Raw genomic sequence first — 15,909 nt, 5'->3', positions numbered from 1 at the left:
GCACCCACCCGAGCCGCCCTCAGCTGGACTGTGCCAGGCAGCAGCTCCAGCCCCGCAGGGACCCTCACCCGCTCCCTGGCCTCCAGGGCCACCACTGTGCTGTTTACAGCGAAGCACGGCGTGGGCAGAGCATCACTTGGGCACCAAGGACAGGAAAGCTGCAGCGCTGCCGCCTCCTGCTCAGGAAAGCCTCAGAGCACAGCAGCTCGAGAGGGAGCTGCTGGAATAGGGGGATGTTTCATTTATCAGTCCCGTTTGGTTCCCCCCTGTTCCTCAGCTCCCCCCTGGAAGGGGACAGGGCTCAGCAAAGCACAGTGGCTTCAGCAACAACTGTGTCTCTTGTATCAGAGCTGAGGCTTTGCTGTAGCAACAAGGGGAATTACTGCCTTAAAAATAGATAAAACAGCATCATTATACAGCAGTTAACCGTGATTTCTCTTTTTGCCACAGCCGGCCCAGACAAGTCAGCTGACTCCGGCCATGCAATTCCATCTTCACACCTAGCGTCCCGCTGGCTGTTTTGCCAGCAGAGAAGTGAGAGGCTGGCAGCAGCTTCCAGGGAAGCCGTTTCAGCACCCGCCCTGTTGTGCTGGGATGAGCCCAGACACTGAAGGCATTTGTGGCTACCAAAGCAGCAGCGTTTCACCCAAAACCAGCTCCAGTTCAGCCCCGCCAGCTGCGGGACTGGGGCTGCGCCAGGCGGGCACAGGGAGGTAAGCTCAGGGCAACGGCAACACTCACAAGGCCGATTCCTCAGCCAGAGCCAGAGCAGAGAACCCAGGTAACAGTGATGAGGGGTCGGTGTCTGGATTCAGGGTTCAGTGCCTGGATTCTCCCCAGGCCAGGCAGAACTCTGCAGCACAGTTTTCCTTGACTTGAGTTTGAGCCCTGTGAGGAACAGGCATCCGAAAAGTTGTATGGGCTGATGGTAGTGAGCTACATACAGAACAAAGCAGGAGGGAAACATCAAACATTTACATGTTTATTATAATTACAATTTACATTACCCCAAAGAGCAGCCCCACTGCTATGTTCTAATTCTTAGCAATAAAGTCCTACAAAAATAAATCCAAGCTTTTACAGTAACCTAGGTCAATGCATAACTAAAAACTTCTAGCTATGTAAGGGGTTCGGTCATCAAGGTGCTTTTTTGACAAAATTCCCTACCAACCAAAAAAGGGACACATGCCTATAGCAATTTAACCCACTTAGTCATGCAAACAAATATAAACCCCCCTCCCAGCCCCTCTCCCCACATACAGATTTTTAAAAACAAAAGAAAAAAACCAACTAAACTATTTACAGTATGGGGGGTACAGAGGAAACAAATTAAACATGCCCATCTGTTAAACTTCATTACATGGACTCCCATCCCTAGTTTAATGAAAACATTCCATAGTGTTCCACCACAGTCTACTAGTGTACAGAGAACTGTTTGCCTTTGGGACTACCGACACACGAGGTACAAGCTGAGGCAAAGAAGTCAGAGCTTCGGATCCCCTTCCCAGACAGTCAACTACTGCCAAAAACTCTTTATTCCAAGCGCGTGAGGGGAGCACTTGCCGCTCCTGTCCCCCGACGCCACCCTGACCCAGTGAGGCACTCCAGGCCTCCGAGGAACGCCCAGCACCCTTCCGCTCAAGGGAGGGCCCCGGTTCTGCGCCAGCCTCAGCACCTCCACGTTAGCGCCAGCCGACAAACAGCTGTACAGTCATTTACACTACTACATGATCAACAATCCAGTATTCCCAAGTGACAATATACACAACTCCTCAGCACCAGGAATCCATCCTTCCAGATACCAAGTGCTACTTCACACCTGCTGCTGAGACCAGTGAGACCAGCAGCACCACAGAATCCATTTGGTTACCCAAACAAACAAATTAGAGCTGGTTTATTTCAAGTGAGCTTTGGTTCCATGTTAAAATACCATGATTAATCTTCTTCAGGGTTCAGAAAAGGAGTCTGACTTTAAGCTTAGACTATAGCAGCCTTTGAGAGACCCAGAAAGAAGAACCATGTAAGTTAGTCTGCACTTAAAAAAAAAAAAAACATAAACAAAAAAGACACCCTGAAGAAGGTACCCCTGAACACATTCCCTCTTCCAAAGAATATTCCAGCTGACAGCTGCTGGTCCAAAAATAAGTCCAGAATATAAGCAGTAGTACATGAAGTTCTGTCACTTGAGCTGAGACAGTAAACAATATGAACCATTTTCCGACATTAGTGCAGCAGTTGGTTGTTTTCTTTCTATATACAGTTTCATCCTCTCAGGAGAGATGTTAGAACCTATTCAGGAAGAGAGGTAGAATTAGGTTTGATATCACGGGGATCTTCCCCCAAGAAAGAGAAAAGCAGCAAAGTTCACACCCATGTATCAACATGATAGAAGTTTAGCTAAAGCCTCAGCTCAGGCAAGCAGCTCTTGCTTTCACAGACAGAAGCGTAACCCGAGAAATCCACAGAACAATCAACATGTTAAAACCACTCATATTTCCTTCTACGGACTTCAACAGACAGACCAGATACCGTAAGGAACAGTTCTTACATATCCATGAGACTGGAGAGCAAAAGAGGTTGCACAGACAGTTCAGGCAGGGAATAAGAGACAAGCCTGGCCCACAGACAGTATTTATTCTTGCTAAAAAACTCACCTCTGAAGTTACACTCTGCCAGTACCAGCTCTGTGAGTGGTTTGGTTTCGCCTCGCTGCTCCGCTACCCCTTCCACCTCGAAATCCCCCACGAAAACTGCGGCCACGAAGGAACCGTCCAGACACTCCAAATGTCTCTGTATTGAGCTTCCTTTCTTCAGCCCATGTGGTACGCCTAGAACTGAACAAGGCCGCACTCAGATTTAATAGAAACATTAAATAGCCACCAACTCATTTAGGTAGGAAGTTGCAAGCACCCTATTTTGGTGAACTAAACTGCAACAAGAGCGAAGTGAGCATGTGTACGCTGCAGCAACTCAATTCCTCTGCTAAGCATGGATTTGAAAGCAACAGCTGTTGGCTTTTGTAAGCTACACTCATACTGGAAAACTAAAGATAGGGCTAGAAAAGGGTTGAACGTGGTCACAGTGGCATTTCAAACCCCGTCTTGTTTTTTGTAAACTACGAACTCCCAGCTTTAGTGAAGCCTCCCCAGGAACCCAGGAAGCCCTGTCGCGACTGAGGCTCAGCAGGCAGCTACAGCAGAGCCTGCCTTGCCCGGAGGCTGTACAGCCAGCACTGGGAAGAGAGCCTTGCTAAAGGGAAGCAGAAATTCCCATTACCAAGGGAATTTCCCATACTGACACGAAAGGGATGTCTGCCTTCACCAGGCAGTTGATAACATCAGTGTCAGCAGCAGAAGATGAAGCTTTCTTTTAATATTCCCAACATTTAATTTAATGCATTTCCACAGACAGCCCTGACCTCCTCTCTGCCCAAACACCAGGCTTTGCTCACTCCTGTCTGCAAGTTGCACCATCTTCAGCACAGCATGACCCCGGTGCCTCCTCCCACAAGTGAGATAAGAAATTTGTTTAAAATCAATGTGTTCAAAGTCAGTACTGGGAAACAGAACTGGAAATTCCTGTATCAGTTTAGGCAAGTGTATCGCTATCAGCTACAATCCTTGCTCTTGGTTTGATCCTGCTACATGAAGCTTGATTAGTGTCACTCATGAGCCATCAAATACATGGCAATACTCCCTTCTAAAGACCGTTTTGCTGACTTTCTTGCATTCTAAGATATTTTTAAGAGAATTAAACCATGTGACAGATTACATCTAGAATTCTTTAGGCATAGAATTGCATTTGAAAAGAAAAAAAGCAACCTTTTAGAAAATACTCACCTAGATTTCAGTTCTGAAGAAATGTTGTCAAAGAAAGACTTGGATTTATCATAATAGCAGTTGGGTCCCAGAAGGTCCTCCTCTGCATTACCGTCATTGTTTTGAGTTGCCACTCCAGGGTCCCCTTTTTCTTCCCCCGTCTCTGATTTGTCATCTGAAGATAATAAAACGTATTACACTTCCTTGATGCATACTGAAGAGCCATCTGTTCTCTTGCTCCCTCAAACAAGATTTGAGATGCTGCCACATGTAATCACGCAGTTTCTCAGAACGAGTTTGTCTATGCAGTGTTTACTACTAGCTCAGCGATTCATATTTAACGAAGTCACAAACCTTTAAAGTTTAGTTTCTTCTTGAATTCTTTATCAAGTTCCTCTCTGTTGAATTGTGCATTTGCACTTTCAAAGTCAAAGTCACCTTCAAACTTTATTGTATTTTCCTTCACAGTAGTTGGTCTGTTTTGTCCTCTAGAACGGTTTCTGGTTCTCCTGTTTCCTGAAAGCAGGAGAGTTGAAACACTTGGTAACGCACAGGGAGGTTAAATGACTTGCTCAAGACCAGAGGAAACCAGGGTTAGAACTCGGGAGTTTCTGGCTTCCCATCTGTGGTTAGCCCACACCTCTTTGAAAGTACCCTCTGAACGTGGCTGTAGAAGAAATATTACAGCAACACTTCACCTTTCTGAAAAGCATTCCTGGATGTCAGTCTTACCATTAAACAGAGTACACCCAAGGTTCCTTCCAGTGTGAGGAGAGGAAATCAGAACAAGCACCGTACCAAGAAAAGCTGAGGGAAGCGGGGAAAAGTATCTTTTCTGTCTGCTAGTCATCTGCAAGCATGTTACTGTAATAAGCCTCCAAACCTGTCACGATGGCAAAGAGGCACAGGTCACTGGTTTCAGAAAATCCGCCCAAGGCTCATCTACCCACAAAGGGAGCTTGTCCTTTGTCAAGTTTTTGGTTTCCAACTGAGGAGCTATCACCTCCTTTTCAGAAAAGCTATAACCCCTTCTACAGTGCTGCCCTCAGGCAAATGAATTTGACAACCTGAGCGCCTGAAGTTGTTTCCTGCCTTTTCTCATTTTGCTTGGGCAGAAATATCTGTTTGAATTTAATTTCACTTTCTTTTGACCTGTGCTTAAACTGCAGTCTCGAGAGAAGACCTCTGGCTCTATGGAAGCGAGAGCTCCACAGTTCCTCTCATTTGTAAGAGCTCTGGAAATTCTTAAATAGGCTGCCCTTCCCAGTAAAAATACTTCAGGTTTCAGAGAAATCTAGCTGCTGCTGCCAACTCATAGCATCAATTTGTATAACGTATCTTTAAGTTTCTAGAAAAGACACTAGAATTCTGCCCCCCCCCGCCCCCTTCTGTGACTCCAGAACCTATTTTATTACGGAAGCATCTCCAGGTGCCCAAAGTCTTATCAAGCTTTACTTTGCTCTCAATCTTCTGTCCAATAATCCTTCACCAAAATGTATAATATTTGCCTTTATAGGCAAAGTTGACTGTTGAGTGTCAGGTTAGCCTACCTGATCTTCTCCTCTGAGGTCTTCTGTTTTCATCATTCACCTGTCCTTGGGTTTGCACAGGTGCTGCCTGAACTGTATCTACTGAACAAGAAGGATAAATTTACTAGAGGAGCACAAGAAGAAAACCAGAACAGTGTAGTCTTGCTATGCGTCTTTGAAGGATGCGTCCAAGCAGCACTTTAAAGAAGCAGCGATGCACACGTACCATTTGTCTTACTGTTACCCTGTGGAACCTGCCGTCCATTGCGCTGAACCCCTGGAGTTACTTTCACTGGGGGAGGCTTTTGTGAATTCATGTTGTCAACTGGGCCAGTCTGAACAGCCTGCTCTACCATGGGGCTTTTGCGGACTGGGTGCACAGAAGGAAAGCCAGCACCTGGAAGAAATCCCAATGACTAAGTGCCTCTCCGAAAATGTGCCAACACTATTCAAACCCTACCCACTTCTATGGAGAAACCGTTTTGTCAGGAATTACTCAAAGCCTTGAGTGTTTATCATTACACACTATGTTTAAATTGCATATACACTAGGTAAGGCACTACTGCCATACAAGTCTCAGCTCTCAAATCCAGAGCCTTAAAAATCAGGAAATTTACCCATTTATTTCTTAAACCAAATTAGACACACATTAGATAAGCAAGCCAGGTCAGTCTCTTAAGACAATTTATACCAAAAATCCAATTTCTAGGTGTATCCTTGGTTATGCAGGATTTTACTTTACACGATACTTTAAATCTGAAGCAAAAATCCACTGTTTTGAAACTGCTCAAGAAAGATTCCCCACTTTGTCAAACAAGTTTTGCAGCAAAAGCTTAACCACCTCAACTACATCCCATTTTGTAAGCTGCTTTTAGAAGTCCTTCAACTTCATTGCTTATTGTTAGCTTGCAGACAAAGAAAACCTGAAACCAGACCAGGATCTCAAAGTTACCCTTTTAAATTCCTTCTTGGTCAAGGCCAAAGTGTTACCAAGACTTCTGTTGCTCTTCCATCCAGGCTTATTTATTCACACTACAAAACATGTAAATACTTTTCATGGTTTGGTATACCTTACACCAATTATATAAAAAAGTGACAGTCTTCAGTACTCAGAAGAAACACTGCATTCTAGATTTAATTAGAAGTTTTGGAGTACTACAGGTTTATGTAGTTATGCGTAAGAACTGCTTGGAAGCGAATTTTAACTGAATATATCTTAAGAGCAAGAAAAGTGAAAAGCTGAAGAGTACACACAAACCAAGCCACTGACACTTCTGGGTCACCCAAGTCCACATGAGATATACCCAGTAGGTAACATCATGCAGGTTCCCAGTTAATGTACACCTGGAAAACTTGCAAGGAAGACAGACATATCCTAAGGATTATTCAGGAGGACAAAGCTGCTGTGCAAGTTTAACATAAGAAAGTTTCAAAGCTTAGCCAGAATATTGAGAAAGTATGTACAGATAGATGGCCAAAACCAGAGAGTAAGTAAAAACAGTTTCATGCCAACACAAGCATACATGCTTAAGTTAAAAACAGATGAAACTAATTACCATGTTTAAATGCAGGCTGCACCTGGTCTCTCTGCTCTGAGGATGGTCAGTCTAGTATCTCTACTCAACCTCCTTTAAAAGTTTTTACACACAGAAGCAAGCACCCAGAACTGTTATCTCAGCTTACCACAACTCGGAAATTGTTTACCGTTAGTCATGCTTTACTAACTGGGAGTCTTGACAAGGTACTCTGCCCCATCATGCATGAAATCTATCCTGATATTTCCTCAATTACAGCAATACTCCTGAATGTTCTATTAGCCTATGTCTCTAACAGCAAGGCCACCCACAATATTAGCAGTGTGCTTGTCTTTCCAGGAAAGACTAATTGATTCCTCGCCCAGTCTCTAGGGCAACACATGGTCCTGGATATGATGCAGCACATCACCATCCCTAAAACTCAGCCCTCTCGTGATACTTACACAAGAGGATACGCTGTCCTGTACTTTGTCTTTCTCCTGTCTCTCTAATTGATACTTCTAGGACAGGAGGAATACTTCATGTAATGAACGGCAAAACCAGCTGAGAACAAACCAATTCTACTAGCATTACCCATATAAGTACTATCATTCTAGGAGGGGTTAACAAGAACAGAGTGTTTGCAAGTGCCATGCAGTTCTTCCAAATATTTGGAGTCCTCAAACTGCTGTTACCCTTGGAAGAGAGCTGATGGGGCTCTGAAGACATGTCAGGCTCTGAAACAGGTTGTGGAGACGGAGAAGAACTAGGGCTGGAAGCAGCTGCTGATGCTGGAGGGCTTACCAATTTCTCTAAAGAGATAGAGGGAAGAAGAGAAAGCAAAGATATATGGATAAGATACAAGGTAGTGAAACATCTGAAGGACTTGGAAAGAGATACAAGAATCTCCGGAACAGCATTAGAGCAGTGTATTTACAGTCCTCTCTGGGAATACAAGTTTTTTACATGTGATCTGTATGTAAGGTATGTTAGGTTAGAAGTGAACTGGCCTTGACTGTTAGGTATTCAGATTACTTGCAGAAAGAAACTTTAGCTATTTAGTTAGTTTCTTTCTTGTGTGTGCATCTGTGTGTGCATGTAAGTGAAAGGCAGGCCTCCTTGCAACAAGATCATTGCACAAAGTTGTTAACTACTTATTCGCTGCTTGTGGCAGCCTGACACTTGGCAAGGAATTCAGTATTAGTTACTGTTATTCGGTTTCACAGTAGTTGCATACAAGAACTGTACCTTGATTCTAGCAAGTAAAGTTTTTACTTACCTAAACCTAACGAAGCTGCATACTGCTGGCTAAGTAAAGAGCTGGCAGCAAGCTGGCTGTAAGGTGGCATACCTCTAAACGGGCTGTAAGGCACATGTGGCTGAAAGGATGATGTAGAGGCAGAGCCCAGTGAAGACTGTAACAAGACAAAGTACATTTCCATTTACAGTGTCCCGAAGTCAGCTTGCTTTGGCAGAGATTCTCTACTTCATGTACAGCATTATTAAAGCTTAAGTAAATACTGAGAAGGGTTAGTTTACCTCTTTACGATTTTCCTGTATTCTCAGCTAGGTAAACTAGCTCTGGCTTTTGTTGACTGAAGTCTTTAATGCTGCTGCTATTTTAAACATTACAATGAGATTCAGGATGCTTCAATCTGAAGATTCCTCATGACACTTACTGGCCTTCGTTTTTATAAGTTTATAACAAAATTAAGTCTTTCATCACCAATGTTTTATCATAGCTTTCTATCAACACTTCAGGCTAACTTACTTGAACAATGGCAGGATCTTGTGGCAGAGTATGTTGAGCTTTTGGAGGTTCACAGACAGTGATGTCTTTGATGTCACTCCCTCGAAAAATAATGTATTCATAGATTTCTTCTCTCGGAGGAGCAGGTCTGTCTGTGGGCCGGTCTTCAGTACCAAAGGATCGCACTTTAGTATAGGAAAGATTACTATTAGTCCAGTATTACTATTGCAGCATGAAGTTATTTACGCAATTAAAAAGTACTCTTCTAATACTTGCCAAAAGTAACAACAAAAAAAAAGGTTACCTTCAGAACCCTGAATCTCCTTAGCGCACACATCTGTTCACTCAAATGCCAACTCTTTCAGCAGCCTGCATAAACAGTTTTGTTTACATCAAGCTGTGAAGGTAAAGACCATAGACCAGCTGGAGTGAAGAATCCTACTCCAAAACTGAGGGCTTCCCCACAGTGCAGTACTGCCATATTCCCCTTCCCTCCCCAGCCCCTGTCCTCTGTAAGCATTCAGCTTGAGACAACTGCCACTGCAGCAGACCACACGAGAGGCCCCTGAAGCAGCAGGGGAAAAAAAATCTTAGAAGGCTTTAGAGCTTGAATTTGCACCTTGGGTTTCATATATTTATTACAGACATAGAGGTAAAGTTTTATCAATGACAAGAACTTCCAATTAGAATTCTATCTCTACTGCACACCACTAGTTTTATGATTAATATCCACTGACTACAAAACAAGCTTTTAGTGATAAATCCAAAACCTCAGTGCCTAGTGAGGCTTTACTGACTCCCAGCTATCTCAACACTTGAGCTGGTACTAACCGGTGATGTTCCACCTTAGAGTGGGAAAAAAGCTGCAATTCACTGCGTGGCAGCTATTAGGTAAAAGCATAAATTAATTTGAGCCATTAAACAGGAAAAGGTCAGACTCAGACCTACTGGGTTGCTAGTGCAGGAAAACAGGTAGCAGTTACATCAGATGCTGACATGTGAAAGCTTGAAATGGGCTAGAGAATGGGCATGGTTTACACACAGAGATTTTTTTCAGCCACAAGTTACAGAAGTTCATCAAGTTTACAAGCCTAGTTGTCTTCTGTCTTTGTGGATCTTTGCCAGTTCAGATAAGCACCAGCACATACTGGTTTGATGAATGCTTTCAGGCCACAGAAGAATTCTGTATTATAGTTGCATCAATTTCTAACAGGTTACCACAGAAGTACTCAGTCTCTCTGCCAGGACACACCACGATTCCTGCAGTACCTTTACAAATTACATCCTTAACAGGCCTTTCACAAGCACCTGCCATGTCACAGTCTGTGGTGATGTGCCAGCCAGCTGCCACTTCCACGGCACAGCTGGAAAGATATGAGCACAGCCAACCCTGTCACATGGATGATAGGGGACAGGGGGCACCACAGCTTCTCCAGAAAAAGGGCAGCAAAAAGGGGATCCACTCAACCCCAGTGCTGACCATCCCTGGTATACTATACTATAATTAGTAGTTCTACTAACTTATTAGGAGCATTGATGAGCTACTCATCAAGAGTCCTGATCTTAGAGATGAAAAGCTGTGTCCAGGTGCTTCCTCCCACCAAGCAGCAGTTAGCCCTGCAAGCAGTCCTCACCTCTGCTCAATGTGCCTGTCAGCTGAGAGGAGCAGTAAGCTCTGGGTACAGCAGGTCAGTGCCAAACTTTGTCCCCATCACGCTGATGCTGTTTAGCGCCTCAGCTTACACCTGACTGGAAGGGAATCTTAACTGGTGCAAGGACAAGCTGCCAGTCGCTTCCTTTGAACGACTGTCTTCCATTAGTTCCTAGGGTATACAACCCCTCCAAGTTATTTTAGAACTCCAGCTGCTGTTTGATCATATTACAGCTGTAACCTAGTCAACTAGAAACACATTATAAATTGAAGGCAATGCTCGTGGCCTTTTAGACATGAACCATACTGCTGATATCCCTGCTCAAGATTAGATTATTACAGCACACAGCTCACGGCAAGACATACTAGTTATGCAGGGACTACTGCAGAATCCCACGGCTTGGAAGGCACCACATCCTCTCTGAGCACCGGCATCAGCCTGGCAGCTTCCACATGGAGAAATGCATGACCTGCAAAACCCAAAGCTGCCCAGGCAGCCTCTCAGTTGGCTGGTCCCAAATTTTCTAACTGAAAAGCTGGAAAACTATGTCCTTGTTGTACACAAAACATCAGCGAGGCATTTGGAAGGGCTCTACGAGATGACCATGCCTGCCCCTGCATTTGAAGTGTTTAATGGTTTCTGGCACATCTCAAAGTACAGCTTTAAGTTTCTGTGGAGGTCCGAAGGACTGTCTCCCATGAAGAGTTACAGTGACTATTGTTTACAGATGACAAGGAAATCAATCCCACATGGCACTGCAGCTGGTGCTTTCCAATACAGTTTGTACTCATGTGTGGGGCTCAGTTGAGCTCGACCTCTGAAGGGTCAGGAAGCCTAACAAGAGTGCCTGGATGTCTGGAAAGCAGAGCTTATGTGGATATTCCTTGCTCAAAAACTCCAGTTTCTTCAGACTGCTACTGAAGGGTGAGTAAGTTACTGGTGTTCACTGCCAACAGGACATTAATGGGTTTAAAATTATTTTGTTTGCAATTTAATTTTAGCATCTAACAAGACAGACAACTTTCTTGCAGTGCTTAATTAAGCACGTGGAATCTCCTTATCCAGCATTTAAGGTATTGTGCATGTGTTGAGATTTAACAGCAACCAAACACAAATCAATTGAAGTTAGCCCTGCTTCAAGTAAGACCCTGAATCAAATTCCTTCCTGAGGTCTCTTTCAACCTAAATTTTTCTTTATATCACTTGGATGACAAAAACTAAAGTGAATAGCACTTAAATTACATACTGAAGTTGTATGAGCCTTAAACCGTGGCATCTAGGGCTTAATAATAATTTACTAGCTATCTGGACAGCTTCAACTACATGTCAGTAATTCATGGTTCTTCTAACCCTTCAGCGATCAAGTGTTTTAAACCACCGTGCCCGCTAAGCACAGGGTTGATATTGCTGTCACCAACTTCAACATTGTTGCTATGTTCATAATTCTGACATTAATTTTGATATACGGTCTCTAATTTTAAAAAATCCTCTGAACTAAAATGAAAAGCAGGGTTTGTACTATAAAGTTTATAGAGCAGCACTTTAAGCAGGGAAAAATACATTGTCTATTGTAACAACTACTTCTTAAGCATTCCAGTTCATCAAGACTGAACACTAAGAGACCAATAAATACAAGAACAACCAGAAATCTTATACGGAACATGTACTTTCTCACATCATAAAGCACTTTAATCACATCTGCCTCTGAAACGCACCACTCGAGCTCTGAAGTAGCAAGTGCTATGTGGGAGCCAGAATTATGTCAAAAACCATTTCTACTTGCTGCTGGGTAAAGACCTTCCTGCACATACAGTAAAGAAGTTGCATCTATCCTGCAACCTCTCAACTACTTTGAGTGAAAGACCAACATAAATAGCTCCATTTGTACACTTAAATAAACAACTACATCCCCTAGAAAAAAGTGAATTTGTGGAAACTCACATTTTTAATTTCAGAGTACACACTAATAGGTGTCAAATACTCATGTCCAGCATCACATAAACATCATACTGAATAAATACTGTGGCACAGGATACCTTGAGGATGATTGAGCATCGGGCAAGTCAATGTCTCGTGCCAGCAGACAGTCTTTCAAAACAAAAGATGTTTGTTTTGTGGACAATCCTGATGGGTTGCTGAAGGCAATGAAGAAGGTGTGAACTTCCCAGAACAGGGAAGGACAAAACGCAGGGAAAGAAAAGGCTGATGCACATTAGCTGGAGGAGCCAAGCTGGACATTCAAGGCAGTACAGAAATAAGATCCTATTTGAGAGTCTAAACAAGACAGGACAAGTTTTTCTGAGAGTAAATACAGGAGTTCCCAGTACAGCTGACAACTGAATCCAAATGACACCATTTAAGTAGAAGATAAAGATCACTATTTCTACGGGGAAACAAGATGCAAATCGTCGACGAGCAGCCTGCAAGGTGGGGAGCGCCAGCCCCACGTGCAGGTACCCCCCAGCTCTGCACCAGCCCTCGCCCTCCTTACCTGCGCAGGGTCCAGTTATCGACCACGAAAAGAACAAAGACACATCAACAGCAACTCTGCTTTCCCCAGCGCTGGCCTGCGGCCCCGCTCAAGCCAAGCACCAAGATACCACCATGCATCCATGGATGGACCGGAGCAGGGAACCAAACCACGAACCGGGATGCAGACCATCACCTTCCTGGCTCTAACAACAGCAAGAGGAGCCAGCATTCCTCTCCAGGGCGCTGCTTAACGTCCCGTCAAAGCCAAGGGCTCCTCAGCATCCCAGGCCCTGTCCGCCCCGCCGGGGAGGCCCAGCGAGTCCCGGCCACGGCCCCTGCTCGTCCCCGCCTCACGGAGCGGCCTCTCGAGTGCTGACTCACGGAAAGCCAGCAGCGCCGGAGGCACAGGGGCTCCGGCCCCGCCGCCACCCGGCTCGCTGCACCGCGGGGCCCCCGCCGCGGCCCGTCAGGGCGGGCGGGCTCCGGCCGCAGCTTGCACAGGCCGGGCTCATTGTTCAGGGAAGGGAGGCGGCGGGGCGGCCCCCCCGCGTCCCCTCAGCGAGCGGCGGCCCGCGGCGCCAGAACCAGCCTAGGCCCGACACCCCCCCCCCGCCGCCGCGCTGCCTCACCCTTGGCCAGCGCCACGGTGGAGTTCTCGGTGTCGATGGTGTAGAGGATGCCCTCATAGCGGATCTGCGCCTTAGAGATCAGGCTGATCTTGCTGCCGATGTAGGGGGTCCCCGAACTCATGGCTGCGGCGCTGGGCCGGGCTGAGGGGCGGAGGGACGAGGAGGCCGCGCGGGTGGCCGCACCGCCGCGCGGAACCGCGCGCCCGCCCACGCACACTGCGGAGCCGGGAGCCCCGCCGCGCCCGCCTTATATAGGGCGGAGGGAGACGGGCTGGGGGGGGGCAGGGCGGGGGCGTGCTGCGACCCAGCCGCGCATGCGCCGCCGCCGCCCGCTATTGACCAGACGGGAGACGGGGTCAGACGCGGAGGGAAGGGGGGGGTGAAGAGGAGGGGGGAAGCCCGCGTCACGTGATCAGCCCAGGCGCGGGTGCCACGTGCGCTGCGGGCGGGGCGGGGCGGGGCGGGCGCTCGCGCCCTTCCCGCGCTGTGGCGGCTGAGGGGAGGGGAGGGGAGGGGAGGGGAGGGGAGCGGAGCGGGGCGGGGCGGGGCGGGGCGGGCGGCGGCGGCGGAGCCGCGCCGCTGACAGGGTCGTGCCGTGTGTCACCGCCGCGCACCCCGTTCGGAGAGGTTTTGTCACATAACGCGGAGGGGGTCGGGGGAGTGATCGCCCCCCCGCCACGCCAAGGCGGGCGCTGAGGAGGCCTTTCCTGGCCCCCGGAGCCGCCCGCCGCCTCACCTCAGCCCGCTCCCCGCCGGTCCCCCAAGGGTGTGCAGCAGAGGCGGCTCCAAAGCTCCCAGCCTGCCTCACGCCGCGGCAGCGCTCTGACAAGAAGAGGGATGGCTGCCTCCCGCCCGAGCCCCTTCTCTCTTCGGTTCGGTGGCGGTTGAGGAGCCTGGCTCCCTGCTGGAATAGGCCTTGGGGCCCGCCCGGCGAGGCGCACACCCTGCCTTTGTTCAGCAGGCAAGAGGGGATGTGCCCCGCGCGCCGATGGCGGCCGGTCGCATGGCGGCAGAGGCACCACAATGCTAGGCCGCAGCTGGAGAATGAATCTTTCAGTGCGGCGTCTCCTGGGACTCCCCCAGCTCCCCAGCCATCTGCGGGTCAATGAGAGACAACCGGTAGCATCTGGCAGACATGGTCACAGGAGGTGCAGTCACTAACCAACCTGAGGGTGGATGGGGATCAGGCAGGGCCGTTACATTTGGGGCAGCAGGTCAGAGTGCACAAATCTCACTAATGTGTGTGACGCAAATGAATAAGATTCAAAACCAGCAGCTGGACGACAATACCGTACAGCAGGAGCCATTGTCTAAATGTAAAGAGGTTTGCAGGAGCTGCACGCACCCATGCCTTGGTTTCGTGTCTTCCATCAGTGATACAACAGTGACAATACAACAATGAAGCAATACAACAACAATACAAAACCACAACAATACAGCAGGAGCTATTGTCTACATGTAAAGAGCTTTGCTGGAGCTGTACGCAGCCATGCCTTGGTTCCATCAGTGACAACAGCGACACAGTGGTATGCAGTCCACAGGTTTATCCCCGTGTCAGGACAACCTGCTTCCTTGCACACCATGGCTCAGAGAGCTGTTCTCCAAATGCCCCAAGCTGTCCGCCCCGTGACCTTATGTATTTTATGGTGCTGCTCTTCATGCTGTTTATACATCCTGGAGAGCAGATCTCCCTAGCTGAACAGGGAAGACGCCTTCCTTCTGACTCTTTCTTACGGACACACAAGTGCAGTCTTTCTCTTGCTAAATTTTCATTGTTCTAGCATGGAGAGAGCTGCTAAAAAAAATAATTTATTTCATATATATTAATTGGGTAAACAGTATTTTTGAATAAGAAAGCCCTTAAAGTCAATCTGTTTAGATTTTTAGCTCAGGCTTAAGTGTAACCTATACAGAGCAAGAAAAGATTCCTTTTTTCCTGCAGTAAACAGTACCCTTTAGTGGGCAAATTACTGGTTAGAAACTTCCCTGATGAAAAAAGCTCATCTAGCTCCCCTGTATGAGGAATATCTAGTTTAAGAATGTGGAAAAGTTCAAATGGAGAAAAAATATGGTGAGAAATAATGATAATAATAATAATAAAATGCTCAGTTCAGGGGCAGTCACAAATAATTATTTTGAATGGGAAAAATTATGTCAGTACAAGCAATGCAACCAAAGATAGAGAAGCAGTGCTTCCTCTTTTTGTTTATATTCTCCAGCTCCACAATATGTTTAACTTGATATTCCTTATGTCCACTCTTAAAATATTTTCTAGAAATGGTAGATGGTCCTCCAGGTTTTTCAGTCCAACTAATTTATTTTTTTTGTGCACATCAAAATGTCACTGAATCATAAGCACCTCTAGTTCCAGTATTTTGTTCTGTATTCAGTAAAACATATTATGATTGTTTTATCCTTTCACTTTTTTTTAAATACCAGGAAAGATAAAGGGATGATCACGTACCCATACAGCAGCATGGGTCCTGCAAGAAAACTAATTAAAGCAATGTGGAAAAAGAAGAATACACCGGAGTGGCATAAACTC

At 46.5% G+C, this 15,909-nt stretch overlaps 1 protein-coding gene across 7 annotated transcripts; it reads right to left on the bottom strand.

The window, feature by feature from the left end:
• Positions 1-960: 960 nt before the first annotated feature.
• On the bottom strand, positions 961-13,716 carry LSM14B (LSM family member 14B). 7 transcript variants are annotated; one of them, XM_074605754.1, is made up of 10 exons: positions 13,365-13,716; positions 8,633-8,796; positions 8,141-8,276; positions 7,557-7,673; positions 5,574-5,744; positions 5,369-5,446; positions 4,173-4,334; positions 3,840-3,993; positions 2,655-2,834; positions 961-2,289 (listed from the first exon to the last, which is right to left on the bottom strand). In XM_074605754.1, exons 1-9 carry the CDS (start codon positions 13,483-13,485, stop codon positions 2,663-2,665), a joined length of 1,275 nt encoding a protein of 424 aa, XP_074461855.1. In that variant the 5' UTR covers positions 13,486-13,716; the 3' UTR covers positions 961-2,289; positions 2,655-2,662. The 7 variants fall into 7 exon arrangements, with proteins under 7 accessions (XP_074461855.1, XP_074461857.1, XP_074461854.1 ...); XM_074605756.1 differs by having other exon boundaries at positions 2,655-2,828; XM_074605753.1 differs by having other exon boundaries at positions 5,369-5,449; positions 13,365-13,701.
• Positions 13,717-15,909: the final 2,193 nt, after the last annotated feature.

This window comes from Larus michahellis, chromosome 12 (genome assembly GCF_964199755.1).
Source record: "Larus michahellis chromosome 12, bLarMic1.1, whole genome shotgun sequence".
NCBI lineage: Eukaryota > Metazoa > Chordata > Aves > Charadriiformes > Laridae > Larus > Larus michahellis.
The sequence above is the reverse complement of the archived record's forward strand: the minus strand, read 5'-3'. Positions and strand labels throughout refer to the sequence as shown.

Excerpts from the sequence above, each read along its gene's own strand:
- LSM14B (XM_074605753.1), bottom strand. The coding sequence starts at position 13,485 with ATGAGTTCGGGGACCCCCTACATCGGCAGCAAGATCAGCCTGATCTCT. Across the intron at positions 5,745-7,556 it reads CCATCAGCTCTCTTCCAAGG|GTGCTGGCTTTCCTTCTGTG; the intron begins GTAACAGCAGTT and ends GATTTCTTCCAG. Across the intron at positions 4,335-5,368 it reads ACCTCAGAGGAGAAGATCAG|GAAACAGGAGAACCAGAAAC; the intron begins GTAGGCTAACCT and ends TCCTGCTTTCAG.